Source organism: Centrocercus urophasianus, unplaced genomic scaffold, assembly GCF_019232065.1.
Source record: "Centrocercus urophasianus isolate 14NV4802_14NV808 unplaced genomic scaffold, USGS_Curo_1.0 seq_10, whole genome shotgun sequence".
Classification (NCBI taxonomy): domain Eukaryota; kingdom Metazoa; phylum Chordata; class Aves; order Galliformes; family Phasianidae; genus Centrocercus; species Centrocercus urophasianus.
This window is the reverse complement of record NW_024884142.1, coordinates 90,397,048-90,419,091: the sequence shown is the minus strand read 5'-3', so window position 1 is coordinate 90,419,091 and position 22,044 is coordinate 90,397,048. Positions and strand designations below refer to the sequence as shown.

General features: G+C 38.1%; 2 protein-coding genes across 6 annotated transcripts in view; one reads left to right on the top strand and one right to left on the bottom strand.

Moving 5' to 3' along the window:
* The window catches only part of JAG1 (jagged canonical Notch ligand 1), a 35,493-nt gene extending 25,364 nt beyond the window's left edge, over positions 1-10,129 (top strand). The window contains exons 11-26 of the mRNA XM_042827470.1: positions 42-88; positions 626-799; positions 1,343-1,493; positions 1,902-2,066; positions 2,592-2,705; positions 3,317-3,430; positions 3,539-3,652; positions 3,777-3,893; positions 4,416-4,443; positions 4,556-4,641; positions 5,393-5,506; positions 5,696-5,805; positions 5,893-6,129; positions 6,670-6,801; positions 7,309-7,459; positions 8,181-10,129. Coding sequence (XP_042683404.1) covers positions 42-88; positions 626-799; positions 1,343-1,493; positions 1,902-2,066; positions 2,592-2,705; positions 3,317-3,430; positions 3,539-3,652; positions 3,777-3,893; positions 4,416-4,443; positions 4,556-4,641; positions 5,393-5,506; positions 5,696-5,805; positions 5,893-6,129; positions 6,670-6,801; positions 7,309-7,459; positions 8,181-8,638 — 2,312 coding nt within the window. The 3' untranslated portion in view covers positions 8,639-10,129. The remainder of the gene's footprint in view (positions 1-41; positions 89-625; positions 800-1,342; positions 1,494-1,901; positions 2,067-2,591; positions 2,706-3,316; positions 3,431-3,538; positions 3,653-3,776; positions 3,894-4,415; positions 4,444-4,555; positions 4,642-5,392; positions 5,507-5,695; positions 5,806-5,892; positions 6,130-6,669; positions 6,802-7,308; positions 7,460-8,180) is intronic.
* The window catches only part of LOC122164964 (SLX4 interacting protein), a 110,806-nt gene that overhangs the window by 20,244 nt on the left and 68,518 nt on the right, over positions 1-22,044 (bottom strand). The window contains exons 8-12 of one of the 5 annotated variants that reach the window (XR_006170359.1): positions 20,524-20,630; positions 18,133-19,005; positions 16,854-16,988; positions 13,882-13,941; positions 10,976-13,385 (exon numbers count right to left, since the gene is read on the bottom strand). Coding sequence is in view for 1 of the 5 variants with exons in the window: in XM_042827487.1 (XP_042683421.1) it covers positions 18,201-19,005; positions 20,524-20,630 (912 nt within the window). In the remaining 4 variants the exon portion in view is untranslated. Of the gene's footprint in view, positions 1-10,975; positions 13,942-16,853; positions 16,989-17,297; positions 19,006-20,523; positions 20,631-22,044 lie in introns of those variants that run through there. The other 4 variants (XR_006170351.1, XR_006170357.1, XR_006170358.1 and 1 more) reach the window with 4 other exon arrangements.

The window sequence follows — 22,044 nt, the reverse complement described above, 5'->3', positions numbered from 1 at the left end:
TAAATAGATTTTTGCTTGCTAACATACTAATTTTATTACAGATATTAACGATTGTCGTGGGCAATGTCAGAATGGAGGATCCTGCCGGGTAAGCCATTCTGGTTTTACTTTACTGTTTCCCAGAGACTTGCAACAGTAACTGAAACATTTGAGTCTAAACACAAGTTGTGCAGAAAATAGCAATTAACTGGCATAAATTGTTGTTTCTTTGAGTTGGGAGGAAGGATTGTCGTGTTATAGCATGTAGGGGTATATGTGTAGAACAATGAGGGCAGAGAAATGACTGCGTAAAAGGACTCTTTCACAACCAGTGAATGAGATGCTTGTGCAAACTATCTATTGTAAACATAGGTATTCCGTTGTAAAACGTGGATCAATGTGTTCTACTCAAAACTACAAACACAAGCCTTTACTGGCTGTGTATAGATGGTTTGTTTTAATTCTTCTCCCTTCTTCTTCCCCTCCCTTCCAATTATTACTACCTAGTTTTAATTTGAGCTAGTATCTTATGTTGGTAATAGACAGCGTAGAGGATATATATTTCTTTTATTCTTTTTTCCTTTAATAAAAATATTTAAAGATAGAGGAAAGAAACATAACTTTAAATTTTCTTGTTTCTTCCCAGGACTTGGTTAATGGTTATCGGTGCATCTGTTCACCTGGCTATGCAGGAGATCACTGTGAGAAAGACATCAATGAATGTGCAAGTAACCCTTGCATGAATGGGGGTCACTGCCAGGATGAAATCAATGGATTCCAATGTCTGTGTCCTGCTGGTTTCTCAGGAAACCTCTGTCAGGTAAGAAGCATGGGTGAAAAGCAGGCCCTCAGCCGGTGGTGTTTCTACCAGCACTTTGGATCTGTACACTGAATACCTTGCATCCAGTGAACCATAATATAAGTTGTACTTGATATCATTGTCAGTCTGCCAAGAAAGTGACTGATTAGTATATATCTTGTGGGGGAGGGGAGAAGAGCAGGGAAGGAGAAAGCAACAAAAAGCCCTCATGGGCTGCTGCAGATTCTTTCTTGTTAAACAGATCGCAAGTGTTTGCATGTCAGGTTCTGTTGCATGCTAACTATTAACTTTCAGTGGCTGTTTAATATCATGTGTGCTGTCGGTTGAAATAGCTGCAAGTCTAACTAAACTCTGTATGTTATGAACAAGTCATTGAGGCAGTAGATAAAAAGGTCAGATTCTCCAATGTCTGCCTGTCATACTGAAGGAAAACTATGATAAAACTTGTCTCACTCAGTCTTTCCCTTCCCTCACTGGTCCCCCCCCCCGTCCCACCCCCTCCCCCCCTTTCCTTCCTCTTTCCTTTCTCTACACTGCTTGCAGCTGGATATAGACTACTGTGAGCCAAATCCTTGCCAGAATGGTGCCCAGTGCTTCAATCTTGCTATGGACTATTTCTGTAACTGCCCTGAAGATTACGAAGGCAAGAACTGCTCCCACCTGAAAGACCACTGCCGCACAACTCCTTGTGAAGGTGAGCAAAAATGACTGAAAACTGTTTCTTCCTGTCCCCTACCAAAGCCAAAGTAATGTAGCTGCAAAAGTATAAGCAGAGTCATTTTTATAAATAGCCTCTATTTCAATGAGAAGATGAGTAATATTTATAAATAGTAGCTGTTTAAAAGATAGCAAAACATAAATATGTTTTAAATAAGCCACTTTGGCTTAATATATTACAGACTGGAAAGTGGGTCTGGCAATCTTCAGATAAGATGCTGTGATGATTTTTATGCATAAATAATAGGTATAGGGCTTTTATTTTAAAGCTGTAAGCTTACGTATGTCTTTTAAACTTCCATCTCTGGAAATAAAAATGTTGCGATTAGCTGAAGAAATCAGATGGAATGGGCAGCCCTCACTCAATTCTTCTGTTTTTCTGCAGTAATCGACAGCTGTACAGTAGCAGTGGCTTCTAACAGCACACCAGAAGGAGTTCGTTATATTTCTTCAAATGTCTGTGGTCCTCATGGAAAATGCAAGAGCCAAGCAGGTGGAAAATTCACCTGTGAATGCAACAAAGGATTCACTGGCACCTACTGTCACGAGAGTAAGAACTGAAAAGTTGTTTTACTGTTCCTTCTGTTTTTGGTTAACTGTTCCATCCTTTCCTCCCAGATAGCTTGAAGGCTTCTTTTTTCTAACCCAGTGAACCTTGGAACTGCGTTAAGTTTTCATATCCTGGTTGGGTGAGGCAGATTGGAATTTGTTAGGCCTTGGGGAAAGTTCACAGTAATGAACCTTCTGGCCTTGAATTGTATATTTTTAAGAAACTTATGTATACAAGGTCTTAGGTATTTAATAGTGGGGTTTAACATGGATCTTAAAGGCTTCTGATTTCTTATTTTTATTTTTTAATTCTGAATTGCTGAGCAGTGGGTTCATTCTGTTTTCTCTGCACTGCTTTTGAGCTATTTCTCATCTTGCTTATAACCCTTCTTCTCATAAGGAGCTTAGAAATGGAAGTAGCACCAAACAGCCTTCAGATAATTTCCAGTGGCTATACTTCTAGTTTGATTTGACTCTTTATTTTTTTCTCCTTTGCCTTCTCTCTCCCTCTTCCAAACTATTGTAGATATCAATGACTGTGAGAGCAACCCCTGTAAAAATGGTGGCACTTGTATTGACGGTGTAAACTCCTACAAATGTATTTGTAGCGATGGATGGGAAGGAACATATTGTGAAACAAGTAAGTTAACTGTTCTTCAGCATGCAGTAAGATCTCTTGGAGGCATGACTTGTACTGTCTTTAAGATGACAGTGCCCAGTGCCTATTTAACACAAACTTTGCTGCAATGACTGAAGAAGACAAGGTATCTTCTTTTTTTCCTCAGTGAATCCCAGGCTTTTGAATCTAAACCCAAATTACCACACCAGATTCTCCTACTGTTCAGTTTTTCACTCTATGCTTTGGATAACTTCCTGAAAGAAAACCTTAGCATTTGCTTAAACTGTTTTAGGAAGGACATATCTGTGTCACATTTGTGTTTTGTCAGCCTTGGGAACAGAAGAGGAGTGAGCACTCCACTCCTATCCTCTGACCGATAGGGTAGTTTATATAATACACATTTTCACTTCTTGTTTACTGAAACAAAAAGAAAACAAACTGGTGGAACAGGGTGGAATATTCTTCCCAACTGTGTCAGTGCTTAAATCTTTAAAATACTGACTTAAGCATTTAATCCATGACTGAAACTCAGGCCAAAATTAAGAATGGAACAGGCACCTTTCAGGCCATTAAGTGTTTACAGATTTGACAAACATTGCTTAGCTTGTTTTTCCTCTCCTTATTATATCTAGATATTAATGACTGCAGTAAAAACCCTTGCCACAATGGAGGAACTTGCCGAGACTTGGTCAATGACTTCTTCTGTGAATGTAAAAATGGGTGGAAAGGAAAAACTTGCCACTCTCGTAAGTTCAGCACTTCCAAAAATGTAATAGGCATGCTCTGTTTGGCTGCTTAAACTTGCGTAGCATTAAGGAAGCACAGGCAATAAGAATACTTTGGGTTCTTTGTAGGTGACAGCCAGTGTGATGAGGCAACATGCAATAACGGAGGAACGTGTTATGATGAGGGGGACACTTTCAAGTGCATGTGTCCTGCAGGATGGGAAGGAGCCACTTGTAATATAGGTAAATATCCTGCATAGTCATAAGGAAGCAGATGCGGCACTGAATCTGCGACCTCAGTTTTTCTTCTTGGCTCAGTTTTGATGGCTTTCTAACAACTTAGCGGTAAATCTTGTTTCTGTTACAGCAAGGAACAGCAGCTGCCTGCCAAACCCCTGTCACAATGGTGGTACCTGTGTAGTCAGTGGGGATTCTTTCACTTGTGTCTGCAAGGAGGGCTGGGAAGGACCCACATGTACTCAGAGTAAGTCATCTCTGCTTGAACTTTTCCAGAGTGTTGCATGATGAGAATATTAGCTCATCCTGTCGCTCTTGGAGTTGAGATTGAAACCAGAAGGGAAAGCTTGTTTGATGTAGGTTTTAGCATCACCTGAATCTTTGTTTTTAATGACTTTATGTGATAGAGCCTTGACCTGGGCATGAGAAAGTTGCAAATGAGCTAAGTGGAGACAGATGTTGTCTTGTTTTCTCCTGCATTCTTTTTCTACCAGCAGCTCTGTCTGCTTCCACTTTTTTTTTTTTTTTTTTTTTCCCCCTGTTAGATTCTTTTACAACAATCTCTTCCTGTGTACATGTGTTCCACAATGTAGTTAACAAATTTTGTAGTGGAAGCCTGGAATCAATTTAGTAGAGAATTTCAGCATATTTTTGTTAAAGTTGAGCTACGTGTAATTTGGGAAGTAGGGGAAGTTCAATTATTCTTCACGAACAGCAGAGTTGTATTAGCCAGTCTGCATGTTTAACATTGTCTGTCTTCACTTTACAGACACAAATGACTGCAGTCCTCATCCTTGGTAAGTTCAATGTTTATCTTTTATCCTTTTTTGTTGTTATTGTTGTCTTAAAATTCTAGATTTTATTTATTTGTAGCAGTTTCATAATGTGCATAATGACTTTTCTTCATAGTTACAACAGTGGTACTTGTGTGGATGGAGACAACTGGTACCGCTGTGAGTGCGCTCCAGGCTTCGCAGGTCCCGACTGTAGGATCAGTAAGTGTTTCAATGGCACTGAGCTTGATTTTTGTCTTGTTTGAATCTTGTAGTGTGACAATCAACTTAACTGAGTTAAGTGGTAGATTAGATTTCTGATAGATGTCCTGTGTCTTCTGTACCTAGATCCAGATTTGTAGCTGACATAGGGAAGGATGGGAATTGCAATAAAAATGAAAGAGATGTTAAAGCCTATTCAGCTGAAGCTGAACTTGGTTCAGCTACATGGTCAAAATGCCTTTCAATATAGTCTTCCCACTTTGAACATGTTTACATGCCATGAGTTAGTTTGATGTGAAAGCGTGCCAGCCAAAAACGTTATCAATGAATAATCCACCTACACGCCCTCAGGTGATGTATGTCCTTCCCTGTAATTTAATAATAATTACAGGTAGGAGGATGCTGACACCTTTTACTCTTAATAATAACCATGGAAATAGATGTTTCATAGTAGCAATACAACTGGAAAGGGGTTTAACACTGTTATAGGTTGAAGAATTAAGTGGGTGAACAAAACTGAACTATGTCAAAGAACAGGAAGCATCCTTGTGTGAGAAGGAGTGTGTCCTTGCCCTTGAAAAGCTTAAGTATGTTAGTGCCACACAGCAGAGACTTCAAAGAACTTGCTCCAAGATGGTTCTGGTGCTGCTAATATGAATCTATCCCTGGGTAGACACTAGAGTAAACAAAGCTCCAGTAGACAAATACCTCATATGGGATTTTTTTGTTTGTTTTTTTTCCCCTGTCATAGACATCAATGAATGTCAATCTTCACCCTGTGCCTTTGGGGCTACTTGCATAGATGAAATTAATGGATACCGTTGCATTTGTCCACCGGGTCGCAGTGGTCCAGGATGCCAGGAAGGTATTGTGTGATATCGTAGCTGGTTGTACTGCTTGTAAGTGTCACTGCATGTTAATGGCTTGGCAGTTGTATGTGTGGGGAGCAATAGTTATTTTAAAAGCAAGTATCAAGTATCTTGTCACTGAGTTTAGGAACTTAAGTGTTTTTCAAACTTTTTTTAGTTTTTAATTGTATTAAATCTGTCTTCAGTTACAGGGAGGCCTTGCTTCACCAGTATTCGAGTAATGCCAGACGGTGCTAAGTGGGATGATGACTGTAATACTTGTCAGTGTTTGAATGGGAAAGTCACCTGTTCTAAGGTACATCTTTGCTGTGCTCTTGGTTGTTGTACTTCCATCTTTTCTGTAGCCAGTAGTTACCTTATAGTGGTATTTGTTCTCTTCTAGGTTTGGTGTGGTCCTCGACCTTGTGTAATACACGCCAAAGGTCATAACGAATGCCCAGCTGGACATGCTTGTGTTCCTGTTAAGGAAGACCATTGTTTCACTCACCCTTGTACTGCAGTGGGTGAATGCTGGCCTTCTAATCAACAACCTGTGAAGACCAAATGCAATTCTGATTCTTATTACCAAGATAACTGTGCCAACATCACCTTCACCTTTAATAAGGAAATGATGGCACCAGTAAGTAGCAGAACGTAACTTAATATGCTGTGGTACTCACACACTTGTGTCTCTGAGCATGAAACAACATACTTAACCATACTGTAAAAGTACAGAAAAAGCTGATGCTCCTTCATTACCAAAAAAACCCAGAAAATATGGAAGGTTGATACACATTTCAACCCTACATGTTTTTGTGTCCAGACAGGAATAAAAGCTGGTTTGAAGGGAATTTTACGCTCCCCATCCCCCTGTTTTAGAACTTTTATTTAAGGGCAAACTCTCCCTTCTGCCTAGGTGTAAGAGTGTATGTGTGTATTTTATTATATATAATTATATTCTATAAATGCATTTAATATATGTATATATAAAATAAAAACATATGCTTAAAATTTGTATAAGAAAACACATATAACATATCTAAATCATATATATGATCTATATACACATAAATACAAATGCATAAACATAATACATATATTTCTATAAATACTTTTTGTGTGTATTTATGTGCATATATATATATTTAAAAAACAAAAAGCTTTTCTTCATCTCTTCCAGGGCCTTACCACGGAGCACATTTGCAGCGAATTGAGGAATCTGAATATCCTGAAGAATGTTTCTGTTGAATATTCCATCTATATTACCTGTGAGCCTTCACACTTGGCAAATAATGAAATACATGTTGCTATTGTAAGTATTCCTGGAATATTTCTAGATGTCTTAGTAGTTAATTGCCTGGATATATGTGCAACATGTGGATTTCATAAAAATCATAATTCATGGCTTTGTCAGCACTTCTCATGGTTTAGTTTTCATCCCAGCTCTCTTTTAAGGACAGGGAAGAAACCTAGGTTACATGTGCATATCTGAAAGCTATCCTCTGGCAGCAACTGTAATAAGGCAGTAAACCATTTTCTATTATACTCTCTTGAGCACTGTTTGTTTTGCTTTGTTCATGTTAAAGATAACGGGGACTGAAGTTCTGCAATATTATTTTCTTCCTGTAATTGGGATTTTTGTTTTATTCCTGTTTTTCAGTTTGGTTTGGTTTAGTTTTTCTTGTTGGTGGTTTTTTTGGGGTTTGTTTTGTTTTTTTGAAGTATGAAAAGTACTAAGAGCCTTAGCTGATTGTGAAAGTTTATAGATAACAGATTACATCTGATCTGGCATCTGGTATTAATTGTGTGACTTCTTTAGTCTGCTGAAGATATAGGGGAAGATGAAAACCCAATCAAAGAAATCACAGATAAGATTATCGACCTTGTCAGTAAGCGTGATGGAAACAACACACTAATTGCTGCAGTTGCAGAAGTCAGAGTACAAAGACGACCGGTTAAAAACAAAACAGGTAAGTTTTTTCCCTGCCTCCAAATGACTTGCATGCTTTTTATGACTAGCAAAGACTTTCAAAGCAGGTGAAGCTTTTCTTACTTTTGAATCTATAGCAACTGTGAGAATCTCTGCCTGTTGGCCCTGTAACTGGGAACAACAGAATTTTGCACCAGGATCTTGCTATTTTGAATAATAACATAAAGTGTTCTGCAAATGCAAGTGACCTACCCTCTTAAAAGGGCTGCTCCTTTCCACGTAGAAGCAAGGAAGAGAGCTAGCTAGTTCTGAGAGCTCTCATGTAGTTTATGTGGTGACACCATTGTCCAGATGCAATGAATTAAATATTAAGGTCAAAAGTGTCCAATTAGCTTTCTGCATAGCACCAGGAATGCACGGGCATCTTATGGCCAGCCACAAGTGGAGAGGGAAATGGCCTGGGAGCAATTGGTTACATGCCCACCAAAGTCAAGAGAGACCTGGCAAGGCAGTGTAATGCAGCCTGCAGTACTGGTGCCTGTGATGACAAGAGTCAAGTCTTCCATGAGGGGGCTGTTAGCTAGTAGTTAGAATACTAAACTCACTTAAAACATCCTGTATTCTAAAAGAGCTGTGATTATCCTCACATTATTGAGACCAGTGCATAAACGAGGCTTAAAAGCTGAGATTACCCTTTGTGGAAAGCACTGACTGGAACACTTTGTTTGTAGCAGGGTTAACTGGTCTCATCTCTCTTCCAGATTTCTTGGTGCCATTACTGAGCTCAGTCTTAACAGTAGCCTGGATCTGTTGCCTGGTAACTGTTTTCTATTGGTGCATTCAAAAGCGCAGAAAGCAGAGCAGCCATACTCACACAGCATCTGATGACAACACCACCAACAACGTAAGGGAGCAGCTGAATCAAATAAAAAACCCCATAGAGAAACACGGAGCAAATACTGTTCCAATTAAAGACTATGAAAACAAAAACTCTAAAATCGCCAAAATAAGGACGCACAATTCAGAAGTGGAGGAAGATGACATGGACAAACACCAGCAAAAGGCCCGGTTTGCCAAGCAGCCAGCATATACTTTGGTAGACAGAGATGAAAAGCCACCCAACAGCACACCCACAAAACACCCAAACTGGACAAATAAACAGGACAACAGAGACTTGGAAAGTGCACAAAGTTTAAATAGAATGGAGTACATTGTATAGCAGACAGTTGGGTGCTGCCGTGCAGGGCCTTTAAATATCATTATAAAGGCACTCAAGAGCTTGTAGTTCTTAAACTGTTGTGTAATATTTGAGTCTAAGGCTATTATTTACTTAGAGTCCCTCTGTTAATTTAAGTTTTGACAAGCTGGCTTACACTGGCAATGATAGTTGCTGTGGTTGGCTGGAATACCAAGTGCTGCATTTCACATCTATGCAAAACTAGTCAAAAGTGCCCTAATGTAAATTCAGCTGTAGCTGATGCATCATGGAAATGTTTCATAAGGTATTACAGAGCCTTATTACTCTTCCTTAGCGTTAATTTTTTTTCTGCCAGATGTCCCAATTTATACCGTTTCTTTAGAATAATGCATTTTATTTATATTTATTGAATCTGAGTTTTTTGTATATTGGTTTTATGGTGACGTACAACTAGTTCTGTATTTGAAAGTGCCTTTGCAGCTCGGAACCACAGCAACTATCAAAAATAAGTTTATTATTTATTTTTTTATTGTATTTTTGTTGGGGGAGGGTGGGGGGAACTTGTCAGCAGTTGCTGGTAAATGAAGAATTTAAAGAGGAAAATGTGTCAAAAATAGAAGTTTGTATAGATATGTAAATAATTCTTTTTTATTAATCACTGTGTATATTTGATTTATTAACTTAATAATCAAGAGCCTTAAAATATCATTCCTTTTTATTTATATGTATGTGTTTAGAGTTGAAGGTTTTTGATAGCATTGTAAGCTTGTGGCTTCTTCATTTTGAATTTATTTTCTTGTTACATGTTGCCTATATGCCAAAATTAAGGTGTTCTAAAATAGTTTATTTTTAATAGGACGGGCTTTCATGCCTTGATGCTGGTTTTTGTACAATGTCAAATGTTTGAAACACCTTCCATAGTATCACTTTAAGACTATTTGTAAGTACTGACTGAGGCAGTTTAGATAATTAGACTAGAAAATTTTTTTTGCTGCTTTAGACTTGAAACCGAGTGACAGGCAGATAATCTGCTAAGAAGCAGTTTAAGGGAACAAAACTGAGCTATTACTTTATGTAGATGAAATGTGAGTGGTTGCATGTAATTAAAATATCAAATTAGCGTGTGAAGTTGGAAACACAGCAATCTTATTTTGTAAATTCTGATTATTTTTTTTTCTCACCATGAATATGTAATACTGAACCACTTGTAGATTTGAATTTTTTTGTAATCTACTGCATTTAGGGAGTATTCTAATAAGCTAGTTGTTGAATACTTGAACAGTAGAATGTCCAGTAAGATCACTGTGTAGGTTTGCCATAGATTACACTGCCCGCCTTAACAAGTGAGGAAATCAAAGTGCTATTACAATGTTTAAGATCAAAAGGCTTATAAACATACTAATCTCAGTGGTTAACCATTGAGATCATGAAGATACCTTGTATTGTGATATTAGTGTTATATGAAAATGCATCTTTGATGTGTTGTTCCTGGCAATAAATCTTGAAAAGTAATATTTATTAAATTTTTTGTATGAAAACATAAAACAGCGTGGAGATTATTGAGCTTGGAAGCGCTCCCACCTGGTTAGTTGTGCTCAAGCAGTGGCAAGTGATGGCTTACATTTCTAAGCCCTGATGCTGATTTTGGTGAAGTCGAGCTTTTTGTTGGATGATTACGCGGTTCTGTCTGGCTTTCATTCAAATTGAAGGGGTTCAAAAGCAACCTGTCCCTTGTTCTTGATGTCTTTTGGCTAATGTACCTCTGTGTCCTTTTGAAAAGAGAATGATAATGTGACTGGAATTGTGCAACTAGTTTATTTTGCATGGGCCAATGAACCAGCTGGTAACCAAATCTAAGTAGCTAGGCAAGATACAAACTGCTGACCTGGATGGGAAAGGAGCCATAGATTATACTGATGCCTGATGGGCAAAAAAATGCTTTGTAAAGCATAAAATAAACTCTCAGAATACTCTGAAATGGCTCAGTGCTTAACTAATGCAGCCCCTCCTGGCTTTGAGGGGCTGGGTGTGGAAGTACTGGTCAGTTGAATGATACCCTGCTCTTCATTTTAGCACATTTCCCAATGAAGCTGTGACTTTGCTTTGCTAAAGCTGACAGAAACATTAAGTAAATAACAAATTCAGCTGACAAATAATATGAAAGAGGTTCATGTTCCTTCTTGTACTTCATCTTAAGCCACTCCATGCAAGAGTTGAAAAACAATAGGCTTTTTCTTTCATATTTGTTTGTAATAAATGCAGATAGCTTATATAAAGATTGTTATAATACAAACACTTGAAAATAATCTGAGCACAAGTCCTACTATTCTGTACTGTCTTTATCACCATTTGGGGAAAAAAAAAAAAAAAAAAAAAAATTAAAATCTCATTTTTTAGTGTTACTTTTTTTTTTTCAAGCTTATTTTAAGATGAGATTCTGACTTGTTGCTACATACTACCTTGAAAGGGTTACTGCTCTAACTGTTCACAGTTGCATGTCATGTAGCTGAAGTACCAGGGAATCACCAGTTTACTGCTTGCTGAAGGAAAAATTGACAAGATTACCTTCATCTATCCACTTCAACAATACCTAAACAAATCCCATAAGTATTCTTTTTCCTTTGTTCCTAAATTTCTACTATCTGCAATAAAGCAAAGAAGTTGCATCTAAAAAAGCCACTTAATGGAATCCTCCACCTGGCTTAGAGGCACAGTGAGGCTATCAACTGACTTGTTTTCTGTACTATAACATTGAATTAACAACCTTCCTCTAGTCTACACTTCACAGAGGTCTCAACTTCAACAGTGCAAAACCATCTACTGCTTCTAAATCACATAAACATTTATACTTGGGCTTATTCCTTCAAATTCGAGACAGCCTTCTACTAAGCAAAAAAAAAACCAAAACAAAACAAAAACAACAACAACAACAAAAAAAAAACAAAAACAAACAAAAAAAAAACAAACAAAAAAAAACCACCAAAACAGAACACCAGGATTTCTGCTAGTCCTGGGAACGTGTTTGTGACATGCTACTTCAAAGCCTGCTGAGGCAAATTCTAATTAGACTTAATCATCTAACACAGTGCCAATGCTATTTAGATCTCCAAAGACAGCATAAAGGAAAATGTTGAGCATAGTATTAATTTATTTTTATATATTTTTTCCGTGGCAACAAAGCACTGTGTTGACCATGCGGAGGTTTTGTTAGGGCATTGATTTCCTGTGTAACTCATCATAACCTGATGGCCTTACAAAATCAGAGAGGTAAAAGTTACATTATATCCTTGTATCTCAGTGGTAGCTTCAAGCTTACTTTACACTGGAGAATTTACAAAAAAAAAGCAGTCTTCCAAAGCCCAGAACTACCCCCCAGTGGAGGGTTGATATACAAAATGTTTTCTATTGGGATGAAAATAAATAGAAATACAAACATTTAAGGCTTTTCCATTAGAATATCAAGGCATGTTTACATTTATGGAAACTGTTCATTTATGGTTTACTACTTTGGGAAGACGCGTTCTGTTTAGTCATGAGAAGCCTCCTGCTGCAAGTGTGTTTGGATTCCTATTTATCTAAGAATGAAAAATGTGTGCTTCTTGAGCTGCCATTTAAACATATTTTTAAAGTTCATAAGTTGCTCCTCTTTGCTCCCACAGTTCTGCTATTCCTATGGTTAACTGAGCCCATCAAATCTGGGTTTGGTTCAACGTGAACTGAACACAGCCACATCAAAGTCACTGCACCTCCACATGGAAAGGGCCCACCTTACATGGAGGTGACTAGCAAAAAAGCTGCTGACCATGCATATTACATCAGCCTGACAATAAATTCATGTCACTGGGTGAAAGATAGCCTTGGGAACGGCTATTTCTGTGTTGTTAATACAAGCAAATGACAGCCAGACAGCTCTTGTGTATTTGAAGCCCAGCATCTAAGTAATGCAAACCAGCTCAGGGCATAAATATGAAACTAGCAATCCTCAAGCTATCTTCACAGATGAAAATATTTTTCTCTTTGTAGTAGCAATACTTGTTCTTGCACCAATGGACACCTCTCCATGGCAAGAGTTAATATTACTAATCAGCTCCCTGGCAAGCTAGAAAATGTACATGGTTACTTTCTCCTTTGCTCCTTGAAGACTGGATGATGCAGCTTGTCATCTGCTATCCCCAGTGTGCCTGCTCCAGCCTTCATCCTCTAGCTTGGATTGCAGCCCTTTGGCTTTGCGGGGTTCCCCCGGAACAAGTCACAAGGCAAAGGCAATTTTTATATTTGTGTCTGCAAAGAAGATGAGAAGTTCTGACAAGGGAAGTACCAAATTCAGCCTTTTCCTCCCCAGATGATGGAAGTGATTGCATAAGCTCCTCCTCCCTTTCTAAAAGAAGCAAGATACTAACAGATGCTTGATATTCAAGAATTTTTCAGCTTCTCCTTTTGCAGTAGTAACACCAGTGGTCATTATGATTACTGTTTACAGAGTCTGTTTTTAAAGGCTAGCCATTTTTCCCCTTGGTTTGGGAATACAAAACCAAACAGAAAAACGTCTGTGCTGAATGTGATTAATTCCAATTCTTGGACGTGGAGGAGAAAAGAGTTGAAGGTTGTGAGCAGTCTGTTGGCCATCGGATGGTTGGCAGATGGCTCACCGAGCACTGGGGCAGCCGCGGAGCGCTGCGGTATCAGGCAGGCGTCAGACCAGAGTTGCAGCCCACAGCTTCCAGCCAGCTCCTTCTCTGTGATGTGCAAATTGTTCCAACCAGTTTCTCTACAGGGTGGAGGAATAAACTTCTATTCTTTTCATTCTAGCGTTATGAGATCACATGAATATTAAAAAGGGGCATGCACATCTCTCAAATTATAGCTCTAGACCCTTTTCCTTAAAGATTTGGTGCATAATCAAAAAGACAATTATTCTGGCAGAAAATAAAGCAGTTCCAGAGCTAGATTACCAATTCTTGTTGCTGAGGTAGTAACTGAAGGGGATGTCTCAGGTCTACTAAAGGATGTATCTGGCAATATCTGAGCAAATCAGTGGATTTCTCATTCACAAAAAGGACATTGCTACCTCTCACAGCAACGAATTCCCGACTCTGGAATAACTGAAACGTGGTAAAGGAGTTAGGATGTTGGAGGCTATTTCCCTGGACAAATTCCAGGTTATAGCTGAAATGCTCTAGGGCACAACATCATTTTCACAACTATTATACAAATTCTTAGCATAAGCCAATGTTGAACAAAAAGTCCCAATCTAAAAATGTCACCTTCTTGCCACTGTAGAAGAGACAAGGTCACACACTACCAGGTTCCAGGAAGTTAGTTATCTGGAATAAAGAAGTGAGCAAGAAGGGAGAACTGTGTTAAGAAACAGATGAACAAGTTGATGAAAGACTTTGCATGAGCTCTTTAACCAACATGCATTACCATGAAGAAACTGCTTGCTCTCAACCATCAAAATAAGCATATTCATACTCCTCTCAGGTTCAGCAGCAGAACACCCTGATATCCCTTTGATGAAAGGCTCGATGTGCTGCTGTTTCCCCAGTGCCCAATCTTTCCTTCATATAGTTTTCTGGATACTATTTAATGATTATCAGAGAAGAAAAAAGCAGAATGCAAAGTGAGGAGTGCCTTGTATTAAACCTAATTTCTGAGGCCAAGCCACATCTTCCACTGCTGCTCAAAGACTCTTGATACTATTAACTGTGTTTGCTCAAGCTTGCATTGGAGCGCTTTAATACAGCAGGAGACATTTTATTAGGTACTGATACAGACAACAAGATAACTACTGTTAACATGAACAACATGGATATTCTAGTTACATTTTACATCATTCTTATTTCAACTGCTTTTCAATGCAAACAAAAAGTTATTTCCTCTATATTTTTCCTTTAAAAAAGATCAACTTTCCCTTCGAAAGCCAATGAGATGATGATGTAAAAATGCCAATTAAAACCCAAAGATTGTGACCCACATGCAGAGTTGTGAGAGGGAAGGAAATTCACACTGAAAAAATAAATGTTCCAGCAAGTTTATCTAACACTTCACTGAGACAAAATATTTTGTAGCAAAGAAAGGTTTTGTTCTTAAAATTCTCCTTTTTTGTTAGAAACAAGTGTTCTTGATATTCTTCAAGTCAAGTGTTACGCTGAAATGCGACAATGCAGTGGTAGTAACATGCTTGTATGAGCTGTAGAACCTGGTATGCAGAACTACAATTTGACAATCATCAGAACTAGCACAGTGCCTATCACCCAAATAGAAGTGTTCTACTAGCTGAAAACTTTCCTACGGATCAGCGCTGGGCAAAGGATATTTTACATCAGCTGCTTTCTTTTAATATATAAATATGTAAAAGGCTGGCCCAGCCTTTGATGTACGTTTAAATACACAGCTTCACTACACAAATATTTTAACTGCTTCTTTGTAACACATACTGGAAATGATGGTCTGGGCACATTAGTTTGGCTGGGAAAGGACTGCTTCGCTATCAGCAAACAGCACAGACCAAATTAAGCAGACTGTGGGCTGTAGCCAGTCAGCTGCTCAGACCTACACATATTTCAGAGAAGTTCAAAGAAGCACTGAAGAAAAAACAAACGTAAAAAACAAACCCAGAAGAAAAAAATGAAGATGTTATTTCTGTGCTTCAATGGAGACTTCAGAATAGAATAGAGCCTTAAATATTTAATATCTTTAATAAAAAGGTATGCTAACTCTGCTGTGTAGCAAATTTGTAATAGCAAGCCTGGGCCAAGACTTGAAAGCTGTTCATTTTCCATTACTGGGGCTCAGTTTCCAGCAGGCATTCTTTTTTCTCCTGATCCTAACCGTGACTTGGAAACCAGGTTAGCATTTCTTGAGCATGCCAGACCACACACATCTGTCAGTCATCTGGATGCAGGTGGACTGCAGATAAAGAAAAACCCCAAGGCTCAGGAGAAGAACCTCGGGGTGAAAGTAGACAGGTAACACAAGCATATGCTAACAACACATTTCAGGTATCCCATTCAATTCTCCACAGCATTTGCAAAAGGTAAACTGTTATAGTAGTCCTAATGCACAGAGGAGAAGAAAGAACAATTCTGAGTGGTAGCACCATCTAAAATCCAGAAATGACGATACTGAAACTTTTTCCCTAAAATCCCCTGCATTTCTGAAAGGATCCAAGAGATAGCTTTTCAAATTAACTGCTAAATACACAGCCAGAAAGCAGTGGGTCTCAGAAACAAGCCTAGGGACCTAACAAACTACCAATTACAGTTCACTGTAAAGTTCACTGTAATTGTTCTGAGCCTGTAAGCTCAAACATTTTTAAACAATCTATCCCTACATTTGTTAATTTTACAAGATCACTATTTTAAACAGATGTTCTCATGTTATCAGTAAGGTGATGGGAGACAGCACTCTAAGTAACAAAACAAAATATCCTAAAAGCAAAATCAAGTACTCAGCTGCAGAAAAAGCAATAATTTTATCTGCCCTTACAAACGTATGAGAGTCATTTTTAAGGGTGGATGCAGATATGTTACTCAGTTACAAGTAAAACTAATCTGTAATTATAAGGCCAAACTAGTAAGAATAGTAATATTCACTGATATAAGATACACATGGTGAAGTGTATCTCACATCATACTTGATTCTAATACTTGAATTATGTTATTTTGAATAAGAGAAGTGCAAGAGGAGGGGAAGCTTCTGACTCTGAAGCTATTAGTAGTAGTTTGGGGCTTACTTGCTCCAGCCTGCCCACAGTTCTCACAGAAACAATCTGTGTGTTTGCCACTTTGGGAAAGCCATCATAACGCCCCTTTGCTAAGCAGAACAAAAAAAAAAAAAACAAATATCAAAAACAAATAAACAAAAAACCTAAAGTAAATTTGCCAACTCAACATGTGTCTGTTCTTACATAATAATCTTCTAATAGTTCATCTCCTACAGTTACCTGTTGCAACCAAGAATATAATGGAAAATTCAAAAGCATCCAGATAAAAAGCACAGTAGAAATAAAGGAAATGTAAAACTGCAGACTAGAATATATGCTTGTACCATTTGTTCTCAGATTATTCACTGTTAGGACTTAAATAAGCCATCTAGAAAATGGCTGAAACCTTAATATGTTATATTAATATATGTCTTAATATGCAATTCTGTTTTACTTACTTTTATTTCTCTGAAACTTAACTAGATGTCCTTATACTCTTTATATCTCAAAACAAAAGAGCAGTAAACATACCTCAGGTTGTTATTCCAAACCCAGGTTCATTTACAGCCTTCCTTTTGCTTGCTACTAGGAAAGACCTTTCTGCAGAGCCTGAAGATTGGCAAGCATTAGCAACCTTACTGCAAAGCACTGTAACACGTAAACAGGCTGAAAGACAAAAAAAGAACATGTATTCATGTATTCTAGCATGCATGCAGAATCCTTTTCCTTTATAGTAAAAGCAGAAGTTTTTTATAGCAGCAATGATGCTGTTCAACTATGAGTGCTTTGCTGACAGCTGCTGAGTTATTGACTCTAACCGGTACTACGCACCACCTCTAGTGCCATGGATGTGGATCTCCCCATGCATCTAGATGAGTCTACTCACAACATAAGCGTGTGTCAGTAAGAATTTTGCAATACTTTCTTCACATAAAATGTCTGTGCTTACACTGATCTTGAGAGAAGGGTCAAAAGGAAATTGCTTGCCGTTTTATTTTAACCATTTAAAAATATAAACATGAAATAGGAAGTTACATTTCCATAGCACATTAGCATACAAGTTACAAAAAGAGTACCAAAAAGCCTTGAACAGTTAAAAATTATCTCTATCTTAAAAAATTCCAATTGCTAACACCTCAAAAGCGCCGTGTGGTGACCTCACACACAAACAAGGGTTGATTTTGAAACCTGAGCGCATGTTTGTGTTACATTTTTACAGGTAGCGAATGCATGATCACTTGTATCCACAGCTCAGTTTAGAAATAGGTATTCATGTGAAAACTGCCCAAGCACAAGCAAGGGAAAGCCAACTGAAAATGCGGCCCTTCAATTACCAGCAATATTAAAATCCAGCTAAAGATGTATCTGAAATAACCTCAACTTGCCTTACTCTTGTAAACATCATATGAATAAACCAGAAACTTCCTAACATGGAAAAGGACTAATTTTCACCAAAACAAACTGTGTGCTTAGAAACAAGGAAAAAAAAAAAGAGATAACTGTAGCTGTTGAGGGATTACAATAGTGATTTGAGCTCATACTGTCATCAGCTGTCAGGACTTCTTAATAGTATCAAAACAATCACTGGTCTGAAATTTTGCTTAGTAAATATTACGTTATAGGAGATTTTTCTTTCTCTAAATATTACACTTGGTTTGTACCATATGTATGCATCTAATACGAAAAGATATAATTATCTTCATTACAGTTGCATATAGCTAAGATGCCTCGTTAACTGGTTATTTAAAATTTTATCTAATTTTGACTTTTTTAAAAAATATATTTTTTTTTAAATTTAATGGCTTCCTACTTTTTGTATATGCTTTCCAAGCACAAATCTGGCTGCCTGCCCACACTACCATGGTGATATTTCAGTCTTTATGGTTTCTTAAGCCTTCGTAGTTTTAACTTCCTGAGACCATCTTCACCTTCTTTTTTCCTTTTTTGGATCAGCTTCTTTGAAGACACAGTCTGCATTTCTAAATAGGATGCTGAAGGCACCACAGGTAATTCTTCAGTGGTTGTGTCTGGCTCATTTTGGTTTGTCCTCATAGAAAGAGGCTGGGATTGTTTTGTTCCAAAAGTAAGTAAGTTTTCATCAGATGCAATTTTTTTAAAGTCTTGTTTAGAAAACAACCTGGAATTAAGTGGGGTCTTCTCCTCCAAGAACAGACCTAGGTGATCATCACTACACTTACTCCTTTCTGTGTTGCCAGGAATAAAAGGAGTCTCTTCAGAGGATATTTCTTTGAAATGGTTTAACTTTTCTTCTGAACTACAACTCTTTTGTTGAGACTGTGTTTCAGATATTTTTTGATTTTGTTTTGGGCCTAGCAGTGCTGACTCATAGCTACAAGGAGAATTTTTGCTTAGAAGTCTTGACTTCAACCGCTCCACAGAATGAGGTTTTTGCTGGCTGCTAGCATCCTTTGCCTGTCTCTGATTAACATTATTTTCCAGCTCTGAAACAGGAAACTCCAAGTTGCTCTCAGCTGTATTTATGCAGTTCTTTAGCCATCCTGTGCTCCTCCATTTCACTTCTGATTGAGGACTGGGAGAAGTTTGACAGTCATTCTTTCTGTTCCCTGTCTGTAAGCCCACTGAGCCAAGATCCACTTTCTTGGAGTCCTTGTTGGTTTGAGGTTTGCTCACACTATTTTTCCCCCTTTTTGTCCTTTTCACACTGCAATAAAAAGGGATATTGTTTTTAATAAAAAGAAATGTTTGCTGTCTCAATCTGCCCTTCTTACAAAATCTGAAAGACCACCAGGGCAACTCTCTTTTTGAATGTGGAAAAAAAATCCCCGTATATCATCTTGACAAGCAGTAATGTTTGCCTAGTGTGGATAATATCAAGTATTATCCATCTGATTTTCCACTGCACTAGGGGAACCCTACTTATTAATGACTAAGCCACTAAGGAGTTCACATTCTATTCCAAGAGGCAGAACTGGATTCATTACAAGTGTTAAAGGTCAACACAACATAAGTATATTGAATTCCTTCCCAAACCGGCTAGATAAAATAGTATGTCATAAGTGCCTAAATGATTCCAAACCATTCCCAGATATCCATATGCATAATGTATATCTAAGAATAGAGGGGGGCAGGCTGGAGAAGCAGTGTGTGCGCCTGTGTGACTTTCTAATCTCTAGTTTAGAAACATTCCTCTGGAATTTTTCCCAGGACATTTCAAAGCACTACTTTAAAGCTAACCACCACTCATCTAATATCAAGCCTGCTCATCTGGGAAGGACTTAGGTAATGCATGCAGATGATATTCTGAAAGGAATTATACAGGAAAAGGGAATCAATCACAAGGGACATGACAGAGCATCAGTTCATGCACACTCCTCGGCAGAGTGCCTTACCTACCAATCCAAACTTCACACAGATTGCGAAATGAACTTTGTGCACGAGTACTGAAGCTGCCTACTTAAAGTTTTCAGTCTGAATTGCTATAGAACACCCCATATTGGCACTGCCTTCTGCTGGTCTGCTGGCACCAAGCAGTTCCCAGATTGATATTTAACTCCTTCGCAAAGTGGTTCCTACAGAATAGGTAGAACTGGCATCCTCCAAATCTAATCTCCCTTCCAAAAACAACAAACAAGACAACATGGGTTAAAACTGAAGTTTGCCAGACTTCACAGCAAATCCCCAAGTCCACAGTTGATATACTAAATATGTGGAAATTCTGGCAGTTGGTGCAAATAAAAATAGCACCCTGGTACAGCAGGCAACACGCTCTGCTGACCAACCAAAGCCCTCATCTACTACAGGCCAGAGCTGTGCAGGGCACTCTTCAGCTGTGGCAAAATATCCAGACTATCACACAACCACTGCAGATTCTCCAAACAAATGAAATACATATTTGCAAGTGTTTTTCACCAGACTCAAACAGCACTTATTTATTTTGGCTCAGAGCTTCTTTCAAGAAAAAGACACCCTGTTTTGGTTCTGCCTTGTGCTACAGGAGATATCTATATGGGTTATAACAGCTTTCATTTTTTTATGTCTTACAGAATAAGAAGGATCATTTTACATCCTTTATTCACAGCAGAGCGACAGCCCTAATGATGTTGAATAATCTTTTAAAGAGAAGTTCATATTATTTGACATTTTACTACATAGACTAGATTCTATTAACACAAATTCTATCAGGTTCTAAATATAACAACTTAGAAAGAAAGAGACATACATTTCCTTCAAGATATCTTGCTTTATCTGTTCATTCAGACTAAGCTGAAGCTTTCTGTTTTCAGAAGATTCAGAAAAATATTCAGATGTCCCATTGGAAACTTCTTTCTGTTCCAAAAGAAAACACAGGTTTGAAATGTGACACATCAAGATACAATTATTCAACATTAAGCTTCATTTCTAATACTGAGACTTGCAGATGTTCTTTATTATTCTGATCTAAGCAGTCTAAAAGAAACAGCAAAGAAGAGAATTATTTTTAATTTTTTAATACTTGGGTCTAGTCAGTTCACTCCCTTTTCAGACTCCCAGTGAACATATTTCATATGCTAAAATATATCACAAACAAACAAGACTGAAACATAAAGGATGCAGCTTTCCAAACTGTCTGAGAAACTGTTGGCAAATATTTGACATCTTTGTGGCTCAAACTGTGACAAATGCCAGGAATCTCTCTTGCAGACAGGAGCATGTTTGTCAGTTTTTTTCTGAAGAGACTGACTGGCGCAGTGGTCTGTACACTTATTCTCTGAAGAATTCCCATAATTTTCCATACTTACAAAAAATATACAGAGTATTACTTGCTCATTTAAGAAGGTAAGGGTTAAAATTTTTAATACTAACGTTCAAACACTCAAGCTTGTGGTGGTTGGCTACTACAGGACAACAGGGGAATTCTTTCTGGTCTCAACTAACAGCAGTACCATATTTTTAAATAATGTGAGATTAAGGCAACAGGGAGGGAAGGAAAATGCTCTTTTTCTTCAAGCTGTGAGCATTTCCTTTCACAATGAAAGGATCTCAATGAGAGAAGGGCCAGTTGCTGACTTCACTATTAACCACCACACACTTCAAAATAGTATTATCTCTGAGGCTAGAAAGGAAAAAAAAAAAAAAAAAAAAAAAACATTGCAAAGTCAAGAAGAGAAGAGGCTCTCTGTACCTCCTTTCCTCTGATAGCTTTTTTCTCCATCAGATCAAATGATGAAACTTCTGACTGGGGGGTCATCAAATGTAGGGAGTGCTTCTTGATATCATTTCTTGATCCGAGCTCTAAATCCAGCTCACTAAAAGCCAGGCAGTATGAAAGAATGGAAACACAGGGGGACAGCAGAGGGAGGAAGCTAAGCATGTATATGGAACATGTTACCTAGAACGCCACTCAGGAACCTGTCACTGAGATGGGATTAAGCCCTGCCCATTTCAGTTCCTATAGGAGAAGGGGTAGATCCCACCACTCTTTCCAGAAGAACAAAGCAGTGAAATCAGTTTTCTGCCTTCTAAGCAGAAAGAGGGTAGTCAAGTCAGGCAAAGAAAATGGGCCCTTGTGACATTTCAAAAAACTACAGCTGTTTAGAGCCTTCTTTTCGGAGGCAATCTGTGCAAATGTTTGTGTGTACATTAACAGATGCATGAAGTTCTGTGCACAAACACTGCAACACGTGTTTACAATAAGCACAAAATACATTGGACGTGCGTGCAAAGCGATTTCAATCTCAAAAATCAAGCCTGACTAGTTTAA